The sequence below is a fragment of the Arabidopsis thaliana genome, chromosome 4 (genome assembly GCF_000001735.4).
Source record: "Arabidopsis thaliana chromosome 4, partial sequence".
Classification (NCBI taxonomy): Eukaryota; Viridiplantae; Streptophyta; class Magnoliopsida; order Brassicales; family Brassicaceae; genus Arabidopsis; species Arabidopsis thaliana.
In genome coordinates this window covers 16309826-16330264 of record NC_003075.7, presented here as the reverse complement: position 1 = coordinate 16330264, position 20439 = coordinate 16309826, and the positions used below count along the sequence as shown (strand labels likewise).

Genomic DNA, 20439 nt, shown 5'->3' with positions numbered 1-20439 from the left:
AACAGACTAAGCCCATCTCATTTTTTTTTCTTTTTTTTTTGCTGAATCAGAAACAAAATCAATGGCTATCTTTTGCTGCTACTGCTGAATTACGAAAATTCTGTGAGGTTGAGGAAGCAGAGTGAAGAGAAAGATAGAGAGATAAGAAGAAGCCATGGGTTCGATTTCGATGCACATAACTCCCTCTACTGCTCTCCCTATACGCCATTTCAGAGCTAGAGTCTCTTGTTGCTCTTCTGGTAATTTCGTTTTTCCTCCGTTTGTGAGAATTGCATGTGATTGTCGAATTATAGTAATTGTCGATTGTTTGATGGCTTTTCAAATCGAGAAAATGCTTGAGCTTATATCTTTGTTGAGTATTTTAGAACAATCTTTTGTAGGAAAATGCAGTGACTATGACTGTCTTTTTGATTATTCTTGGTGGAGACAACAAATTAACAAAAGAATGTGTAATAATTCTTCCAAAGAGACACATTGGGATTGACTTAAGATTAGCGTTGTTGTGTAGGGCATGTATCATTTATCAAAGATGTTGCTGCCACTGAACCTCCAATGCATCTTCATCACTTACTCAAAGTGCTTCAAACAAGAGGTAAAATAATGCTCAATTTTGTTCCTCATTTATGTCCAAACTTATGTATTCGTTTCTTTTCATCACTTATTCTGGATTTGTAATAATGGAGAAAGGGAAACTTATGGTTCTTAAAGTCTCAGTTGCTTCATATATCTTCTGCAGGTGAGACAATCATATCTCCTGGAGCTAAGCAGGGACTGATCCCTCTTGCTATTCCGCTTTCGAAGAATTCGTCAGGTAAGACCACACTTTCGATAGAATCCATTAGCTTTTTCCAGGAGCTTGTCTTTAGTTTTGTTTTTCTGGTTTTTTTTTTTGTCTAAGTAGGCTCTGTTACTGCGCTTTTGAGATGGCCTACTGCTCCACCAGGGTAAGAGATTTGGATCTCTTTCTTGGTAACTCTTGCAGTAGTAAAAATATGTTGTTGGGTTATTCTTGGTTTTTAACTTTTTTGTATTCGAGAACAGAATGGATATGCCGGTTGTGGAAGTTTGGAGGAGTGGAGTCAGGCTTATAGCTAGAAATGTAAAGACTTCTCATTCTGTTTATACGTAGCTTATCCTTTTAAGAGGATTTATGTCTTTTTTGTGTTACCAAGAAACAATCTTACATTTTTTGATATTCAGGTAGATGAATACATTCACCGGATTCTAGTTGAAGAAGATGCACAAGAGTTGACAGAACTATATCGTGCTTCGGGAGAGGCAGGTGAAAAACTTTACGAAAAGGGTGCTTTTGCTGAATCTGAAATTGACAATCTCGATGTCTATGTTTTGAAAAAGGCAAGACTGAAAAACTCATGACTTATAGATAAAAGGTTATGTACACCACAATAAACAGTATTTGCTTTTGTTTTGTATCGTCTAGGTTGGACTGTTTCCAGATTTGTTGGAGCGGAAAGTATTACGGCATTTTGATGAAGGAGATCATGTAAGACATTTGACGCATATGATATGACATTCTATTATCATGAATCTCTCTTCTGTGACACTTTTTCAGGACATTTTCTTCTTTTTGTCTATGGAAGGTTTCAGCTATGGTGACAGGAGAATTTTACACAAAGAAAGACCTCTTTCCAGGATTTGGACGACCTTTTGTATATTATGCAAACATACTACAGAAGTTTGTAAACTTTACATACCTAAAACATATCTCCATTTTATTTTCGTAGAGAAAGATGTAGCCACTTATCTTCAGATTCTTATTCGCAGGGTAGGGCGGAATGTAGAAGCAAAAGATGCGGCTAGGGTAGCATTGAGATCACCGTGGTGGACATTAGGATGTCCGTATGAGGTATGACAAAAGTTTTTTTGTTCTTCTTTTTCGGTTGTACTGAGTTTTAAAGCATAGAGACATATTCATGGTCATGGTATCTTGAAAACATGCAGGAGGTTGCTAGTATAGCACAATGGGAAGACGAGCAGATCGAATTCATAAGGGAAAAAGTGAGTGATGAAGGTCGTTTTGAAGATTTGCATAAAGGCAAAGCTCCAATCCAAGTTGCGTTGGATGTTGCGGCTTTTCTCTTGGATTTGGCTTCTATCGAAGGAACTTGGTCCGAATCTTTAAACCATATTGCTAAATGTTATGAGGAAGCTGGATTACACCATATCTCTAATTTCGTTTTGTACACAGATTGAATCCATATTAATGTATGTTCTTCACAACACTTTCCATGTATGAATCAGAGAACTCACTACCCTTTTTCACTTGGAAGATCTTTGCAGCTGGATCAAAAGAGTAAGCAAGCTTGTGCAAGATCCATATCGACTTTGCAAGTTTTAAGAAGGCCTGGTAAAATGCAGTCCTCGGGTGGCCACCTCCTGTCACGTAGTCACGCTGGTCTAGATTTCCAAAGAAAGAAGCTTCCATCTTTGGGTGGACTAAGAGGAGCTACTTGCTCCTGCAGAATATACCAAAGTTGGAATCAGGGTTTGTACCTAGAGCATCTAGTGGATCCATGTCCTTGAGAGCAAGAAACTGGCGGAAAAAGGTGTCTGTGTCATCATCGGCCATAACCGTAGCACTCTCTGAGTTTACTGAGAAGTTCTTCTGCTGAAACCCACTGAACATCCTTTGGCATATGTATGATTCAAATGCATATTCCTTGTGAGGCCTCTTGGCGTAAACAACATCAGGCTCAATAGAATTGGCTGCAGTATCAAGATCCCATCCTGCTGCTTTCATCATGTTGATTAGCGGCTTGGAGAAATCATGCACAACTTTAGCAGCAGCTTCGTAAGTAGATACAAAGAGTTCAGTAGTCAAGTCAGGAAACTGTAAATTTCCATCTCCACCAGAACCTTGGTTTGTAGACATTCCTCTTAACTTAAGATTCTTCTCAAGCTTAAGCCGTTTCTGGTTTGCTTCCTCAATCTTCTGCAGCATCTGCGTGATCTCGGAATCCTTGTTCTGAATCTCAGACTGAAACTTCTTCACCATGACCTCATAAGTCTTCAACAAACTCTGCTGCTCTTGAATCTCTGCAGCTAAACGAGAGTCTTGTGGAGAGACACATACAGGCTTGGGGTTATTCTCTCTGTAAAAATGCTTCATTTCGGAAAGATTCTTGAGTTCAGAAATGACAACTTTGTCCGCTGCCTGAATCTTCTCGGGATCGTAAGGAGTATGAGCACTTTGAAGCTCGATATAAGCAGATTTCAAAGACGAGATGTTTCCAAAGAGATTGGAGATAAGTGCTTCCATAGCTTCAGGATTTTGATTGATAGACTCTTCCATTGGTTGAGGATGGATTATGTATGTGTTTCATGTTTGGATCATAAAAATATAAGAGACAGTGAAATCAGCATTATGCATGTCACCAACAGAAAGTAAATAAGAGTATCAAATACTATAACAAGTACCTACAAATTTGCAAAAGAACGATCCAACTTGCAAAAAAGGTTCTTAAATTCGAAAAACTATTGTCGCTTGGGGGAAAACAATGATAACCAAGAACTCATAGTCCCTAAAGTCAGCAAAGCTTTATTTATATAAGACCTTTCCTTGCGCCTTAAACCACTGGTTTCAGCCTTTGAGCTTTCAGAACCTGCCAGGTCAATGAGGTTCTGCAGATATATGTGAAAGTGAAATTATGGTCCGTTGTTCATCTTTAAGTGTTCAGACAGTGCAATAATAAACAGTTTGTCAGAGTTAATGAAACAGTAAGCTATTACCGAACATAAAATCACTTGATAAAAAGAAAAGATGTTATAGCAGCTCCACTTTCATTATTGTCAACCAATGTATTGACCATGGGTGTCATAAGAGAAAAGTTCTACTAGGTTGCAAAGTGTGTAAAGCAGAGAACTAACCTAAAGAATGCAACTATAAGCTAACTACAGTAAAAGTAAAGGCTTTATAGGGTCAACAGAACGACACTAGCTACATGCATAATGTGAGTTTGATTTCCTGTCTGGGACCTCACTCAAGCATAAACCAATGTTAACAATCCACAGAACAAACATATCAAACAAAGTGACTATGACATTTTCTTTGGAATGCAGAGCCTTAAGGTGGTACCTTTCCTGTATAATGTAACTGTGGCTTGCTATGGCTATCCACATATGTCTTTGGATAAAGTTTTGAAGACGAGGTTGTTGAAAATACAAGGGAATCACAAAGGCTTTAACTTGCTTAATCCAGCATTTGTAGACTTTGATATTTGTTTAGATCTTATCACAAAGGAAATTCCAACTTTCGGTGACTGAAAAAAAAGATGCAAGTACAAAACTTTATCAAATAATAAGAGCTAGCAACAAGTATACTATTGCACTTTTTTTGAGTTTTTAAGCCAATCAGAAGGCTATATTTCGTACCCACTCGCAGAAAGAGCGCGTTGAGCGAGTGAGGGCGATTCTGTGGGTAAACCCCTTTCCAATTCATGACTTTTTTAATCGACGCACATCTCTCCAAATTCTCCATCGCGTGACTCTTTTAGTTATTTTCAACAAAACCAATGAAACCGAACCGAAATCAGTTTTAATTTCAAAACCAATACAAACCAAACCGAATCAGCAAATAGTGTGAGGCAACAATTCTGGACAGAAAATTTATCAACATCTCAACAACGGAAAAAAGAGAAAACACCACAACTCAAAATCATAAATCATAGAAAAATATCCAAAAAAATCACAGTAGCCTTTGATTAAACTTTCAAATTGCAAAATCTCAGAATCAAAGCCAAGAAGAATCCTGAAGATTTCTACTTCCATGGCATCCAATAGAGGAAGAAGAACAATCTACTGCTTCAATTAAACATGAAAAACGATTCAGAGAGCTTAGCTTTACTAGTTTCAGTAAAATTTCTCGGCAACAAAGTCAAAACAGACATGAACACATAAAAAAAGATACTAAAACAGAACTGTATATTCGACAAGAACAAGAACGAATTGCAATAATTAAACAGATTAGACTCACCAGTGGAAATCTAAAAGCATGAATCTAGTTGTGAGCTCTTCGTGTTTGCCCCCCTTTATTTTCTGTTCTTTGTGTGATTTCAACTCACAACTTTTATATTTTACTCTGCTGCTTCGAGATCAACGCATTAAAAGTAATGGAGTACATTAAGAATATTTCGATTTTAAGGGGTTGAAGTTGTAATTTTGAAGAAGTGGAAGATCAATCAAAAATAATAGAAGAACAGAGACGACGAAACCTGCCGGAGAACTGAGGGGAGAAAAAAACCCGGCGAAAAAGGGAAATTCGAATTCGTCTTCTGTTGATCATTGCTTCACTTCTGCTTCCAGGTCTTCATCGGAACCAATCTCACTTTCACTCTCTAATTTCTAAATTGAAAATCGATCTTATCAATTGTGTGTTTGTGTTTTATTGCAGAGCTTTTACTCAGAAGAAGCTCGCTGATCTCAAATCTCTCTTTTTTTCCCTCGCTTCCAAGTCTCAGAGCAATGACCAATACGTCTCGTACCCTGTTTTCCAGGTTTTGACAAAAAAAAAATTGTGTTCTGTTGTCATCTGGTTTTTGTGGTTGATAATTTTGAATTAAGCCTTACACGATGTGTGTCGGATTTCGATTTTCACAGGAGTATTTTGGTCTGAGTGGTTCTTTAGGAGAAAGGATCTTTGATATGGTTACTCAACACAGGAAAGATGATAAAATGACTTTTGAAGATCTTGTTATTGCTAAGGTATACTCAAGTCTTTTTATCCTCTTAATCATTTGGTTTCTTCTTCTGAGCTTTTGAAGATCTTAAAATGCAGAGTTCAATAGGATTAGCAGTTCTAGGACTCGATATAGAATTTGAGAGATTCGATTGTGTTCAACTCAATTCCTGTTGCTTTTTAGGCAACATACGAGAAAGGAACTGATGATGAGATTGCTGAGTTTATTTACCAGACTTTGGATGTTAATGGCAATGGGGTCTTGAGAAGGTATCCATCTTGTGGCTTCAAGTTGCTTCTGTTATCCAAGTTTCATTACCTGTTTTGTTGTATGTCCATTACTGGTCTCTTGATCCACTTAACATATTTGGATAGAAAATGAATTGAGATTGTTAGATTAGATGGGGTTATTCTCTGAATGTGACACATTCTAGTATGTCTTCAGGTCTGATTTAGAGTCGTTCCTGGTGGTGATTTTGAAGAGTGTGTTCTCCACTGAGAGTTCTGATGCGGAATCAAGTGATTACAAGGAGATGGTAGATGCGCTACTCGATGCCGCTACTTTCTCAAAATCTGATGATGGTTCTGAAAAAGGAATGTCTTTTGAAGACTTCAGAAGCTGGTGCCCACTCGTTCCAACTATCAGAAAGTTCCTCGGCAGCTTGCTTATTCCCCCGGGTCCAGGTTGATTCTTTGTCTTCTCTCGTCTTTAACTCATATCTTGTTGACAAAACTGGTCAAAATTTTCCTTTTTTCACTTTTTTATATCCTCTGAACCTTGTTATATAGTGAGACCTGGATATCAAGTCCCGGATCTGCTATATGAAGATAGTGTGAGTTCAGATAGGCTACTATTAAAGAAGGAATACGCTTGGCATATTGGAGGAGCTCTTCCTCACCACGAGCTTGTAGAGTGGAAGCTGTTGTATCGCAGTTCCTTACACGGTCAAAGCTTCAACACATTCCTCGGACACACATCGTGAGTGTTTCTCAACTGTAACATAACATCATTTAAACTTGACCGAGTAGAATCAAGACATAAAATATAAATATATTGCCGCCCCCTACAAAAAAAATTTCTGGATCCGCCACTGGTTGAGTTCAATGTTAAATGTCCTTAAACTGCATTCGTTAAATGTTTAAATTTGTTACTCCATACTTGAGTTATCTATTTACAACCATAAGGGCATTGTCATGATAGGGGGATGGAGGGATCGAACATGGCCTGATGGATGGACTGCAGTTACCGCAGATGGAAAACGCAGCGCTCAGTTTGAGCATACCCTATTGGTAACTGAGACTGGTGTTGAGGTTTTAACAGCGAGGCTTCCTTCATCGCCTGACGTATACCCTTGGCTTACCAAGTGATTAAGTGTTTGGTTCCTTTTTGGTTGTGATTCATTGGGTTTGATTCTTAAACTTGGGAATAATAGTGTCATCTTTTTGCCATTATAGACCATTTGATGTTGTTACCTCAACACCGCCACTAACTCCACTAACTACTAGAGAAATAGACTCGTCTCTCTATTTCTCTATCAAAATTCACACCGGCGATTTTGAGATTCTTCTCTGATTGGTAAGATATTTCTCCATCAAAAACTTTAGAATCAAAAATGTAGTTGGTAGCTAGGAAGTGAAAGCAGAAATCTACTTTCGTGAAAGAAGCCACCAACAAAACATCTAGGTGGGCATTACCGCCACCCACATATAGAACAATATGGCTGACTAACGTGTCCACCTATAGAGAGTTTCCAAATATCAAAATAATGTTGTGATGTTATATAGAGAAACAAATTCTTCGGAACTACTTACTAGCTGAAGAGAATGTGGCTCATAATGAGAGTAAAAATGAGTACTTTAATGTGTACTGTGTACAGTTAATAGCTAAGAAAAGAGAACGCAAATTTGCACACATTCAGAAAAGGCTACCAACAAGATACTTATATTGGTGACATACTGACCAATCACAGAAAGAAGCAGCTATATATGGCTTATATGTGATCGGCTAATTGGGCACCTTTGTAATGCTACACACTTACAAAAAAAAACCAAACATATAGTTGATGATCCATAACCAAAAAATGAAGATTTTACCATGAGCTCTAATTTGTTCCAAAGATGATATCCTCTGTTGAACGCATCAACCTGCACACACACCAAGATCTAATTCAGAATACTCATGATCAACTAGAGTGAAACCTTTTAACTTCAAGCAAATAGGTACTTGCCTTGATTATATCTCTGGCTAGCTTATAAAAGTTGTCAACTACCTCTTAACTCTCTTCTGATCTATTGAAATCTCTAAAGTAAAGGGTCGAGGGTCGAGACAGCAAGCAAAGCACTCGTGAAACATGATGAATGTAGCAGCTGATCATCTAACAATGAGATTCATATCCAATATCTCCTACTGCATCAAATTGATTCTAGCCATCCACCATATCTAAAACCTAAATTAATAGGTAATCCCAAAATTTATCAATAGTAACTGTTAAGTCGATGAATGCTTTCAATCATGAGTCACTTTACAGTAGTTTTAATATGTTAGAAGAAATCAACCACATGTACTAGGAGAAAACAATGTACCTGTAAAAATGGACTGAACACCTCTTAACAGCAGCTGATCAAGCTCAGTTTCTAGCTTCGTCAACTCAACCTGATTTTCATTTCTGCATTGCGGCAACTGCCTCCTTAGATCTTGGACCAGCTCGTTAAGTTTCTGAAATTTACTGCCACAAATAGATATTCATATCATCATTAGATAATACTATGAAGCATATACTTTGGCAATCAAATGGTTTAGTAAAGTTAACTAAAAGTGTTGAATTTCAGATCACTATGCTTGATATGCTTTTTCTTTCTGTGAATGCATCACTTAAGAGGACTCGAGTTTGAGATCAGCTCAGAGGGATGGGATGAAGTAACATCAACTAGACTTAGTTTGAAAAAAAAAGGTGACGAAATAAAAAAAACTGATACAAAATGTGTCACAGGACAAATAAAGTATTATTAAGTATCCAACTATCCATCTCCTTCCTTTAGTTAATATACACCAAAGAGTTAAAGACATGAAAATGAATAGAAAACAAAACCTTTTCATGCACAGAGTCTTTGCAATGTGGTATATGTGGTTGCTCTTTATCTGAAAGAAACAGAGGACGACTAGTCTCAGTTTCACTCTCATTTTGTTCATTCCACTAAAACTGACAAGTCAACACAATGAAAATAAAGAACAAACATAAAATTCACATCCACTGGAGGAAGAAGAACAATTTAGTGCTCCAAATTAAACATGACAAACGAGCTTAGCTTTACTAGATTTAGTAAAATTACTCGGCAACAAAGTAAAAACAGAGTAGGACAACCAAAAAATTTATACCAGAACAAAGAAGAGATTAGCAATGATTAAGGTTTATACATATTTTAGCACTCACCAGTCCAAATCTAAAAGCGTGAATCTAGTTTTTGCGTAAAATTAGAGAAGAAGACGAAAAGCAAATAATAACATAGCTAGCAACAACTATACTATTGCACTTTTTTTTTAGTTTTTAAGCCAATCAGAAGGCTCTATTTCGTACCCACTCGCAGAAAGAGCGCGTTGAGCGAGTGAGGGCGATTCTGTGGGTAAACCCCTTTCCAATTCATGCCAATTTTTATCGACGCATATCTCTCCAAATTCTCCATCGCGTGATTCTTTTAGTTTTTTTTTTCTTTCTCAAAACCAATTGTTAACCGAACGAAATTCAATTTTAATTTCAAAACCAAAGTAAACCAAACCGAAATCAATTTCAATTTCAAAACCATGTAAACCAAACCACAATTAACTGTAATTTGCATTTCTGGCCCAACGCAAAATGATCACAAACTATGAACTGACAGAAAAATATCCAAAACCACAGTAGTCGTTGCACATTACAACAAGTGTAGGAAATGATTAAACTTTCAAATTCCAAAAATCTCAGAATCAAGAGCCAAGAAACTTTTTACCCTGAAGGCTGAAGCCTAAACCTATTCCTAAGAAATTTGTTTGGTAACATAGCTTGGTTTAACCTATGCAGGGGGCTAGAAATGAAATAAATCTCTCCATGCTTTGAAAGAGATAAATAAACATACCATGGTAAACATCATTGTATGGCTCCATTGCTGCTGAGCAAATCAATACTTGTGAATCCAATATTGTCAGTGCACGAAAATTCAATCAAGATGACTTGCTGCAGTGATAAACATAAGTATGAGAAAAAAGTAGAAGATTCAAGAGAATGAAATGAAACTACTGGAATCAACACAAAAAAATCGTAAGAAAATTTACATGCAAGTGCCTACCTTCTCCAGCTGTTATAAGAGAAAGCGCATGAGCAGGGGATACAATAATGAGAGATTCATTGCAGAATTTTAGAGGGCAAAGCGATACAAGTGGTCAAGTTGCTTGATGAGTGAAAAGGTGGCAAGAGAGACACAAGAAGACTATCTAACTAAGAGTTGCTTGATGCAGGAGTCATTGTCATGTGAGCTATCATATCCAGATTGAACAATCAATCAGTTAAATCGATCATAACAATTGTTTTCTGCTGCCTATGGTCATGTTGTGTGTGTCATTAATTAGAAGAAGAAGCTAAAACAGATCTCTGACAACACTTACAGATACACGTCTATGACCACTCTTTGTTTATGTAATTTTATTATTACTATCTGAAACTGAGTCTTAAAGACAGAGTCATACTGTTTTAAGCCTAATTTTATCACCATGAGAACTTTTTTGCTAAAAACGTCTGAAACAGAAATACTGACAACAATCGAAGTAAAAAAAGTTTTGAGGTCGCTTGGCTAGGATATATCACAAGAGACTCGCTAGTTGCTACTGTCATCGAATAACGATCGACCCAAAGATGTTGAGACGAAGAAGATATTAATTCCAATTTTTTTGAACAATAGATGATACTGTATCATTGATACATATAGGCTTGCTTATAACAAAGAGAAAATAAAAGTTGCACAACAAAGTGGGAAGAAGCATTAAGACAGTTCCTGAAATCCTTCACTCAAGGACCTTCACACCAGAAACATAAACTCGGTTTTGAATGACACTGCCACCAATCCAAAACCCAGGCATAACCATAAGACCAACTCTTGGGCTCTCTTCTTTTTCATCCACAACTACTATATGAAAACCACTTGTGAAATAATTATAATGTACATGCATTTAAATCAAGAAACAATACGTACGTGCATTTACTCAATCGTTGAATCGCTTGTTATTATAAGAAAAGATTCGTTCGTTTAAATAATTTGCTAACTAGACCAAAAAGAATAAAATGAAACTATATATCATCATCACTCATAAACTTTGGCCCTCTCTCATCAGGTGGAGTGTGTAGACGTCGGACAAGCTCTTTTGGATCTCGTTGCTTTCGATCAAATGCTCTCAAACATAAAAACCCTGCACAGCACCACACAACATTCCACAGTTATTTTAACTTCATAATTCAACAAAAAATTTAATATATATTTATGTTTGTTACCTGTCCAAAAGCAAAGTTCAATCCGTCTTGTGTCTAAAAGTTTAAAAATAGATGTCACTGTTGAACCACAATATAGTGCACGTTTTTCTAGTCCCTTACACAACTCCCTACGAAAGACAATGGGGTTTAAGCTTGTCTCATGATCAGCAAAAACCTGGAAAAATAAACCATTGTGTTCTCTTTAAAACCATTAAGTAAAAACTCAGACAAAAAATTATAAGAAAAAATGCTTGCCTCATTGGTTTGGAAGTATGTTCCATTAAGTGGAAAGGCCCCTCGCATTGCTGTTCTACATGGAATCTGATCAATTGAATTTATGTGAGTTTCAAGTCACCAATGTTAAAATATCAAATTGTAAATTTTGTTTACCAAAATTGTTCCGCGAAAAATGTTGGAGTTTTGTTCTCGTATAGTCCAACAATATGAACAATTCTTTATCTTGCAAAGCTTTGATCCATCAGAACTACACTTTTTCTTTGGTGGAACGAACGAGGATGATGTTTCACCTAAAAATTATTCGAATGAAAAATTTAGTTTATAGTTATGTGAACAATGATAAATTATGCTTGTATTATACCTGGTTGCCAAATCGCAAGAAGGTAAGGACTTGGATCATCAAGTTTTCTTCTCTCAAACTATATAATATATGTAAAAAACCAAAAGCATTTTCTAATTAATTATACAAAAGAGTTGCATTTTTTTGTAGCTTAAAGTATGTGTATACTTACATCGTGTAGCAGCTCATGATTATCAGGAAGCACATAACTGCAAAAAAAACAAGTATTAGATTATATATTCCCAAAAAATGCATATAAATTATATGGTATAATCAGTATTTACATAAAGATACTTACACCACATGTTCAGTTCTTAGTCGATTATAATACTTCATTTTCCGAGGTGGTTTGATAGGAATGCATGCATTTTCAGGAGTGGGAATCACTAATGCTTTTGATATTTCTTCATCAGAACTGCTCATCCTGCCACTTATTACAAGTGCATCTTCTACACTTTTCTTCAATGCATCCAAGTCAAAATCAATTTTAGGAACACTAGCATATGACTGATAAAGATTCATGAATGGAACATCTTCAATGTCTGTTGACTCGGGAATTTCCGCTCTTGGGGACGAAGGAAACTCAACTAGTGGCTTATAACATATAGCTTGATCGCTACATCCAGAAGAAACACATTCTTCTACCAAATTTATATTTGATGTCATATCTACAGCAACGTCTTGAGAATGTGCATTCATAAAAGTATTAGGCTCATGCATCTTTTCTTCTGGACTCTCGAGAAGAACTTTAGAACTATTAAAAAAAAACACAATTTGTCAATTCTAACATTATATATTTATATATATAATGTAATTATTAAAACTCAAATTCACTCTCAATATTTAGAAAATTTATTATATAAAATAGCTGAGACGTTTAGCAATTATTTTTTATGATTATTCTAAGATTTTTCTTTAATATTTATGGAATTAACAAATTAAGTTATATCTAAGTATCAAAGTAGGAAAGAGAAAAAAGATTGTACCTGACATATGCACTTGCAAAATATTTGCATTCTGACTTCATTGGACATGCATTACAATTAGGAATAGTTTTTGTGCAGAAAACCTAAAGTTGACAAAATTTGATTAAACCAACAATATTATTTTATTCATTAATATAAAAAAGAAAAAAGTAACGCACACCTTTCCAAATGTTATCATTTGATAATGTAGTTCATATCTGTAAAAATATTTAGAAATAAAATTAGGTAATATGTGTTCAAATGGCGTAAAAATAGTTGGCTTCTTAAATTGAGGAAAAACATTTGAACTTACAAAGTTTCTTGGGGAAGTTTACACAATCGTGGCCAAAGGTACTTTTGAATCGAATCCATTGAAGGGTACCTGAAACGAGTTCATGTTTATCGATAGGAGATAGTTGTTAGTAACTTGTAATGTATTTTCTTAATCAAATTAATGAGAAAACATAACTCGAATAGTTGATGCATTTGAACTCCATTTGGTAAAGGTTCAAGAGGAACCAGACCTAGTCGAACTGCTATACGACCAACATTTGTGTCAACCTACACATTAACACATGGGTTTTATCAGTAAAAATTAATAATATATGTTAAATGAAAAATCATAATAATATTTTCATACCGGAAACGCATGATGTTTAAGTCCTAACAGTCGTACGCACTCAGCACTTTTCAGCCCTATCCCTTCGATTTCCAACAGATATCTCCTGATAAAATAATAGAAAGAGTTTATGATCGCTTACTAATAATGAGATCTATGAGAACATAAAAACCAACATAAACATACTTCACTAAATGTGATGGAGCATTTCGAAGCCATTCCAGATCAATATTTCCATTTTGGTTAACTTCATCGTTAAGAAATTTCTTGAGAAAACAAGGAAAAAAAAAAAAGTGTTAGTCTTAAATCATTTGAATAAATTATTCACAAAGTTCATTAGAAGTTTTGTTTTTCTTACCAATATTCTTTCTGAAAGAATCCTGAATTGTCCACGTTTTTTAATGGTGGTTTCCAAAACATTTTGGCCAGATAATCTCACGTCACTCCAATTAACAGAGTCCATATGCATTTCGGGACGAGATCCTTCTTTCGTGTACATCCTTCTAAGATTGTTCCAGTCAACTATCTCATCTTCTATAATACCGGTTTTCTCGTTTTTCCTTTTTGCAGTATTCTCATGATCTTCCACCTTTGATATTGACTCATCAGATAAAATGATACATTCAGAACTTTTAGCATCTTGAGGTTCCTCAATATAGTATGATAGACCTTCTCTTGCATCAACAGGAAATTTTGCAGCCACGCTCATAAACGCGTTGCTGTAGAAACTCACAATCAAAGTGATCATCTATTATATGAATTAGTTTTTCAAATTTCTTAACAATTTAAACAAAGATTTTACCTTGAAAGATAGTCGGTAGTATTTTGTGTCAAAAAAACTCCAACCACTGAGTCAACAACTGAGCCTTTCCACTGTTTAAACTTTCTATTGCCTGCAAGACAATCATTTAAACATCATGGAAGGAAACATAATTTCAAAAAATGATCATATACTTAGCATACTCACTTATACTTGGATTCCTTATATATATATGTAAGCTAATTTAGAATACAAGTATAAATAGATCATAATAACAATAATGATAATAACAATAATGTACCTTGTAAGCGATGCATCCGGTTAATGAAAAGATCTATCCGGGTTTGAAAAATCTCTCTTTCTTTTTTCCATTTGGCCTCCGTCTCCTTATCGTCATATGATCGGCTTGGTGAATCATTCACCATTAAGACATCCCACTCTTTAATGGTCTCTGGATCAAGATTAACCTTTGCCGTAACGAGTTTCTTGTCAGCTTTGATCATCGTTGTTACCTTTTTATTGATCTTTAATCTTCCCATATCTTTGATTAACTTAGCAATATCCTTAGTTTTCTTGATGGGTCGTTCTGAAAGTACAGAACTAGCCGATTTTATTAGTGTATCTACAAAAAAAAAGTACAAACAATAAAATATAGATATAATATAACAAAAATATATTAAATAAATATATCACAATCTTTTTAATCAATATATTAAAAAAGAACAAAAATAAGACTAGATTACCTTCAATGTGCAAAGGAACATCTGCCAGAGATGAGAGACCGTGATCTTTCTGATAAGTTATTTGTCGATTTAAATGCTCAATGACATTGTTAGCACTTTTCTTGGTTTGCTTTGAGACTACATGTCTCACGAGTGTGTCTGCAAAAAATAATACACAATGATACTTTAGATATAAGCATAAACAATTTTGATGTAACAGATAAATTAACAAAAAAAAAACTCGATTACCATCAATGTGTAAAGAAGCATCTGCTTGTCCATTAATAGTCGGATGACTTACTATTAAAGGCAAAGTTTCTTCTAGCAGTTTTGAAGAAGAAGCAATTCTAGCCCATCTGACCATATTTTTCCTACGCTTAGACCTTCTTGATTGTTTTTTCCAAACAGGCATCGGAAGTAAAAAACAAAGGAAATCATATCTGCGTCGTGTGGTGGTCCTCTTTTTCCCTCTTGGAAAAATTGGTCCACAAATCTTGTCGAACTCAAGACAACTCAGAACAATTTCTTGCTTAAAATTTAAAGTCCGAGCCACGGATCTCTTAATCTTCTCGTTCTTTCTTCTCTTTGGAAAGCTTTCCTTTGTTGGAGTTGCAAGCTCTGGTATAACTTCATCTTCACTGTCTATGTCCTTTTTCCTCCTCTTGTTGGATATAGTTCTCAGTCGAGTGGTGGCGGGATTTCTTGGTTTCTTTCCGTCTTCCAAGATCCGAGGCCTATTAAACCTCAGTTTTTTTGGTGTCCCTTTTGAATTCCTTCTCCTTCCTTTTCCGGTAACACGTTGCGAAATATCATCTTTCACCATAAAATAAAATATAAATGAATGAGTGGGTAATGATTAGTCGATTGTGCAAAAATACATTATCATAAACAATTTAAATATATATAAACTGTAATGAACTTACAAATAAACTGTTTTTTTAATGAATGAATTCAAAAGTATTTACCTTGAAGATGTTCTGATTCAGAATGCTTTATTCCATGCTTTTCTTTTGAATTCTTCTTCTCCTTTTTTTTATGGGTGGTTTGTGAATTATCTGTTACAATAAAAGTTAAAAATAAAATAAGTGAATTAACTGATTACAAAACAACATGGATGATATATTACAGACAAGTATGAATCGAAATTCTGAAAAAATCCTCAATCAATAAAATCAAAGATGAACATAACCACATCTGCATCGGCAGATGAAGGACAGGTTTTGAAAATGCTTATCAAACTCGTTAAATAAAAAGTGACGATGGTTAAATATAAATTGTAATGAACTTACCAATAAGCTAACTTTTTTAAGAATGAATTTAAAATTATTTACCTTGAAGATGTGCTGATTCATCACACTTTCTTTCATGCTCTTTTGAATTCTTTGTCTCGCCATTTTGATAAGTGTGTTGTGAACCATCTGTCAACATGAAAAAAAAAAAATTGAATTAACGAAACAAATCAACACATGCATGATATATTGTAGACAAATATGAATATAAGAGATCTCTAATCAATGAACGTGACAACAAAACATCATTAGTCTGCTTTCCCAATCTCTTATCATCGAATCAAAAGTATATTTAAAACAAAAAAAAAACTTAAATGTCGAAATTCTGAAAATTTCCTCAATCAATAAAATCAAAAATATGCTCATTAAAATTAGCTTGGAAATCTTTCAAAACAAAAAATATAATTAGTCAAAAAACCATCTCGTATGTCAAACAACTAATTTCTTTATGAAATTGTCACATACTCTCATTAAAAAAAAAACAAGTAAAAGGAGAATTACTAAACGGAAGTAATTAAGGTATTAGAGATTTTGTTTACCTTGATGGAAAAATTCCTTCTCCTTACTCTCTTCTTCACCACGATCTTTGATTTCATGTGGAAAAATTACCGAATTTTGTGGAAGCTTAATAGATTTTCTTCTCACATAAACTTTTTCAAATTGTTTTGTTTTGATACGTGTCTCTGGAACAACCATGAGAAGATTTTTGTCTCGATCTATTGAAAACTCCATTACTCTTGCAGAAAGAAAAACAACAACGCTAGTATAATGAATTCCAAAACATAGAAAAAAAAAAAAAACTTCAAAAGCAATCAAATTTGAAAATATTTTGGAAACGATGTCACACCAATTAAAACAAAGAATTTCACAAAAAAAAATAAAAAGAAGAAAGAATTTGAGACAAAATTAATCCAGAAAAACTACCAATCCAAACCCTGCTTTGGAAAAAAGAGAAACTGTAAATACGGAAGAACTCGAACTCTAAAAACGATGTATATATATTTAATATTATTTAAATTATTTTTTCCTTCTTTTTAATGCTTAATTAACATATTTTTCTTTTCATAAATGGAAGAAAATATCATCTTAGATATGATTAAGAGATATTAACCCATATTTTAAATAATTAAAATAATGGTGAGTTGATTACATTAACAAGAATTCTAACTAATTAAGAAATTGATAATTTAATTTAATTATTAACCAGTTTTGATTATATCAAAACATAAATGGGCGATGATACCAAATCTTTGTTTAGATTGCGTTAGATCTTTTAATTAGTTTAAGATTTTTACAATGATTTATTATTTACATTTGCGATAATTTTGGCTTGTACCTTTTAAAAAAGTTATAAAGTATTATAAGAACATTCTAACCTTACTTCAAATTTTTTTATTTAAATGTTATTCTATCAAATATGTGAAACTTCAGTTAATAAATAACTAACATACGTTTAAGAAATAATTCACTAAAGTTTGTAAAAATAATGTAAAATCTCTAATTAATTTTCTGGAAAATTTCTAAATTCAGTATTTTGTGTTTATTTGTTGCTTATAATTATGCTAACTACGAGTTAGATATGGGAACCCGTATTTATAGGGAATCCAACAAAACTAATGCAAAAAAGTATTTTTGTTTACGATTTTGCTCATCAACTAATTTTTGACGTATTTATCACACACAATTACATATTTTTCCCTTTTAACTCTCAACTGAAACTACCTAACTGTGTATTATGAATTCTATCTGATAAATTTTCAAAGACCGGTGACCTACATCTTCCTACTTTGTTCGTTTCTTACTGTCTAATATTTATTTGGTAATCTAATATCAATTGACAAATACCAACATCGACTTTCAACAATTGAAGGTCTATGATAACTTTTTCTCAATATGTTCAACTAATTTTATCGACTTACGTTGCTGTGACACAAATAATTTCTTTAGATGTTGTATCATGGAGAAAAACAAAAGAACGAGACCAAGAAGAAAAGTAAGGTACATATTATTTCTTTGTTCAGAAGAAAGCAAAACAAGGACAATGGAGATATTACTTAACACAAATACATAAAAAGGTCCATTTTAGTGGTTGGTGAAAATGCGATTGAAAGGTATAAGAAGATGGAAAGTAATCCACTGTGGACAAACTCAGAGTAGGGAGGAGTCAAATCAACTGATCCGACGGCAGATAGTGATTCCATCACCAACAGGGAGCATACAGATCTCGATCCGAGGGTCAGCAGCAAGAGCCTTGTTAAGCTCAAGAACAAAGTCTCTGTAGTAACGAACGTACTTCCTCATTGGTGCATCAGGAGGAGCCACGACAGAACCATTCCACAGAGTGTTGTCGTAGCCAATCACTCCTCCAATTTTCACAAGATCGATCAAACGCTTGTGGTAGTTGATGTAGTTGTCTTTGTCAGCATCAACGAATATAAAGTCATATGTTCCATGGTTCTTCTCCTGCACCCAACCACACACAATAATCAGTTACCACACTTTCTTCTATGAAAAAGGAAACAAATTTGCGTATACAGAAATTCTCATCAAGATATTAAATCAACCTAATTAGGCCATGAGTTTTTAATTATTTCATTATCTTCATCATCTTTTTTGTTAATTACGTCAGAAAGAAGAATGCTTACGTCAGCAACGATTTCATCAAGAACGGGAAGAGCAGGGCCTTCCCTGAAGTCGATCTTGTGAGCAACGCCGGCTTTCTCAATGATCGGTAAACCCAATTCGTAATTCTCTCTGTTGACATCCATAGCCAGAATCTGATGATAAAAAGGATGAAACTTTCAATTCCCAAGTTCGACAAAACCCACCAAAAAACAGAGGAGGATGAAGAGATTGATTTACTTTGCCGTCTTCAGGGAGAGCAAGAGCGGTGGCGAGAAGAGAGTAGCCAGTGTAAACTCCGATCTCCATTGTGTTCTTGGCGTTAACGAGCTTGATAAGCATGTTTAAGAACTGTCCTTCATCAGCTGATGTGGTCATTATGTTCCATGGATGTTTTGCTGTCACTTCCCTGAGTTCCTTCATTGATTCTGGTTCTCTAGGATACACACTTGTCTCCAGTATATACTGTGTTGATTTTTTTAATTGAGATTTAGATTGCTGAAATTGAATTGAAAAGCAGAGTTTTTGAGTAAAACAAAAAAACAGACCTGGTAGAGATCATCGCTCTGTAAGAGACTCTTGTGACCAACTTCTTGATGTCGAAGATTCTGAGACTGCTTCTGATCTTCTCCATTGGTCGATGATGTCTTCGTTGCTTCTGTTGTTGTCGTCGCCATTTCTCTCTCTTTCTCTCTCTGTGTTTTTGTCTTCTTGGGTGAGATTAAACGATTGTGTTTTTCTTGGTGAGTCACACACATGGCATGAGGTCTATATAAAGAAGATGGAAGATAATGAGACCGGTTCGTACCGGTTCTGTTATATCCGGTAAAAACCGGTCCGGGGTTGGTGAAACTCTCCTAACACGCAATTGGTCGGTCGCTGTCTTATAGTGGGTCCCGTTACACTGTATGGGACCTTAATCGCACTTGGCGTAGTAATGCCTCGGCGGGGCAATCAAATTGAGACCAAACTCAGGGAAGTGGTTATGTGAAAATTGAAAACAAGTGAATACGTTTTTTCATTTATGGGTCTGTAGTAACTGTTTGCTGCCAAATTTTGTGAGTATGATGTGTTTATGTCTAGATTTAATGATGGGAATATGTATTTAAACCTCTGGATATTTTTCTGAAATTAGACGATTACGAAAGGGGTGTGACGTAACGAGAAATTACACTGGATATGTATGTAGTTGGCGTATATTAAATAATTTAAATGTATATAATAAAGAGAAAAAAAAGTGGAGACTTGGTGAGTAGAGATTAGAGAAGGGAATAAAAAGTGGATTCAACAACTCTGCTTCGGTGTTGAAGTGTACCGTGGTAGGTGAATCTCTTGGTAGGCGACTTCCTTACTAATCATCCTTAATTTCTTTTATTTATTAAAAAACAAAATAAAAGAGAAAGAAAAATAGTATTGGTATGAAAAAATTAATGAATATTGCAATAGCGGAACCTTCGAATTGATATAACATTTGCCATAACATAACACACTAGTTTGGTATATATATATATATACTAATTTATCTACTTCACATAAAAAATAAAATTTGGAGAAAATGAGAATTAAACGTTTCATGTCAGGATCTTTCGTTTGCCCTTTAGATCATATTGATACATTGTGTGGTAACAAGGCTTGTCTAGTGAAAGAAATGTGATATTTTCCGAACAAATTTTTTTAAAATTATATTAAATGGCG

The 20439-nt window shown here is 34.7% G+C and overlaps 5 protein-coding genes, 3 long non-coding RNA genes, 1 other non-coding gene and 1 pseudogene across 19 annotated transcripts; 3 read left to right on the top strand and 7 right to left on the bottom strand.

The window, feature by feature from the left end:
- Window positions 1–40: 40 nt before the first annotated feature.
- Window positions 41–3382, top strand: AT4G34090 (cyclin delta-3; the record flags this gene model as incomplete). Of its 3 annotated transcripts, none has more annotated exons than NM_119570.4 (10): window positions 41–239; window positions 509–592; window positions 737–811; window positions 902–944; window positions 1042–1099; window positions 1201–1356; window positions 1442–1504; window positions 1602–1696; window positions 1786–1867; window positions 1963–3382. In NM_119570.4, exons 1-10 carry the CDS (start codon window positions 155–157, stop codon window positions 2212–2214), a joined length of 993 nt encoding a protein of 330 aa, NP_567951.1. In that variant the 5' UTR covers window positions 41–154. The 3 variants fall into 3 exon arrangements, with proteins under 3 accessions (NP_567951.1, NP_001190908.1, NP_001320131.1); NM_001203979.1 differs by having other exon boundaries at window positions 50–401; window positions 1602–1700; window positions 1772–1867; window positions 1963–2334; NM_001342253.1 differs by lacking the exons at window positions 1786–1867; window positions 1963–3382 and having other exon boundaries at window positions 53–239; window positions 1602–1745.
- AT4G34080 (myosin-4 protein (DUF641)) lies at window positions 2468–3313 on the bottom strand (the record flags this gene model as incomplete). The annotated part of the gene is made up of 1 exon (NM_119569.4): window positions 2468–3313. One exon carries the CDS (start codon window positions 3311–3313, stop codon window positions 2468–2470), a length of 846 nt encoding a protein of 281 aa, NP_195134.3.
- A 42-nt stretch (window positions 3383–3424) lies between the features above and the next one.
- AT4G34071 lies at window positions 3425–4515 on the bottom strand. Its single transcript, NR_142389.1, has 3 exons — window positions 4393–4515; window positions 4097–4280; window positions 3425–3642 (listed from the first exon to the last, which is right to left on the bottom strand). It is a non-coding gene; the product is annotated as an other RNA (long non-coding RNA).
- Window positions 4516–4969: 454 nt separating this feature from the next.
- On the top strand, window positions 4970–7181 carry AT4G34070 (Calcium-binding EF-hand family protein). Its single transcript, NM_119568.4, has 8 exons — window positions 4970–5064; window positions 5185–5322; window positions 5411–5513; window positions 5617–5721; window positions 5880–5965; window positions 6141–6379; window positions 6485–6674; window positions 6897–7181. Exons 1-8 carry the CDS (start codon window positions 5012–5014, stop codon window positions 6922–6924), a joined length of 942 nt encoding a protein of 313 aa, NP_195133.3. The 5' UTR covers window positions 4970–5011; the 3' UTR covers window positions 6925–7181.
- A 294-nt stretch (window positions 7182–7475) lies between these two features.
- On the bottom strand, window positions 7476–9204 carry AT4G03365. Of its 2 annotated transcripts, NR_144046.1 has the most exons (5): window positions 9127–9204; window positions 8785–8834; window positions 8279–8421; window positions 7924–8142; window positions 7476–7840 (listed from the first exon to the last, which is right to left on the bottom strand). It is a non-coding gene; the product is annotated as an uncharacterized misc_RNA (transcript). The 2 variants fall into 2 exon arrangements; NR_144045.1 differs by having other exon boundaries at window positions 7924–8421.
- Window positions 8009–8280, bottom strand: AT4G08915. Its single transcript, NR_142238.1, has one exon. It is a non-coding gene; the product is annotated as an other RNA (long non-coding RNA).
- AT4G34065 lies at window positions 8776–8925 on the bottom strand (annotated as a pseudogene). The gene has a single exon.
- Window positions 9205–9824: 620 nt separating the features above from the next.
- On the top strand, window positions 9825–10286 carry AT4G08885. Its single transcript, NR_142237.1, has one exon. It is a non-coding gene; the product is annotated as an other RNA (long non-coding RNA).
- Window positions 10287–10838: 552 nt separating this feature from the next.
- On the bottom strand, window positions 10839–16899 carry DML3 (demeter-like protein 3). 5 transcript variants are annotated; one of them, NM_001342250.1, is made up of 21 exons: window positions 16662–16899; window positions 16165–16251; window positions 15799–15888; window positions 15083–15646; window positions 14855–14992; window positions 14413–14733; window positions 14154–14244; window positions 13710–14070; window positions 13538–13617; window positions 13373–13457; window positions 13202–13293; window positions 13046–13114; window positions 12914–12950; window positions 12754–12836; window positions 12066–12521; window positions 11940–11976; window positions 11789–11846; window positions 11581–11717; window positions 11446–11511; window positions 11212–11365; window positions 10839–11129 (listed from the first exon to the last, which is right to left on the bottom strand). In NM_001342250.1, exons 1-21 carry the CDS (start codon window positions 16852–16854, stop codon window positions 11011–11013), a joined length of 3318 nt encoding a protein of 1105 aa, NP_001329149.1. In that variant the 5' UTR covers window positions 16855–16899; the 3' UTR covers window positions 10839–11010. The 5 variants fall into 5 exon arrangements, with proteins under 5 accessions (NP_001329149.1, NP_195132.3, NP_001119112.1 ...); NM_119567.4 differs by lacking the exon at window positions 16662–16899 and having other exon boundaries at window positions 16165–16416; NM_001125640.1 differs by lacking the exon at window positions 16662–16899 and having other exon boundaries at window positions 11212–11318; window positions 16165–16262.
- Window positions 16900–17956: 1057 nt separating this feature from the next.
- Window positions 17957–19856, bottom strand: CCoAOMT1 (S-adenosyl-L-methionine-dependent methyltransferases superfamily protein; the record flags this gene model as incomplete). Of its 3 annotated transcripts, none has more annotated exons than NM_001342249.1 (4): window positions 19293–19856; window positions 18985–19209; window positions 18768–18899; window positions 17957–18585 (listed from the first exon to the last, which is right to left on the bottom strand). In NM_001342249.1, exons 1-4 carry the CDS (start codon window positions 19500–19502, stop codon window positions 18292–18294), a joined length of 861 nt encoding a protein of 286 aa, NP_001328048.1. In that variant the 5' UTR covers window positions 19503–19856. The 3 variants fall into 3 exon arrangements, with proteins under 3 accessions (NP_001328048.1, NP_195131.1, NP_849491.1); NM_119566.5 differs by having other exon boundaries at window positions 17995–18585; window positions 19293–19497; NM_179160.1 differs by lacking the exon at window positions 18985–19209 and having other exon boundaries at window positions 18292–18585; window positions 18768–18829; window positions 19331–19450.
- Window positions 19857–20439: the final 583 nt, after the last annotated feature.

Excerpts from the sequence above, each read along its gene's own strand:
- AT4G34070 (NM_119568.4), top strand. The coding sequence starts at position 5,012 with ATGAATCTAGTTGTGAGCTCTTCGTGTTTGCCCCCCTTTATTTTCTGT. Across the intron at positions 5,966-6,140 it reads GGCAATGGGGTCTTGAGAAG|GTCTGATTTAGAGTCGTTCC; the intron begins GTATCCATCTTG and ends GTATGTCTTCAG. Across the intron at positions 6,380-6,484 it reads GCTTATTCCCCCGGGTCCAG|TGAGACCTGGATATCAAGTC; the intron begins GTTGATTCTTTG and ends CTTGTTATATAG.
- DML3 (NM_001342250.1), bottom strand. The coding sequence starts at position 16,854 with ATGGAGTTTTCAATAGATCGAGACAAAAATCTTCTCATGGTTGTTCCA. Across the intron at positions 16,252-16,661 it reads GAAGGAATTTTTCCATCAAG|ATGGTTCACAACACACTTAT; the intron begins GTAAACAAAATC and ends TCATGTTGACAG. Across the intron at positions 15,889-16,164 it reads TGAATCAGCACATCTTCAAG|ATAATTCACAAACCACCCAT; the intron begins GTAAATAATTTT and ends TTATTGTAACAG.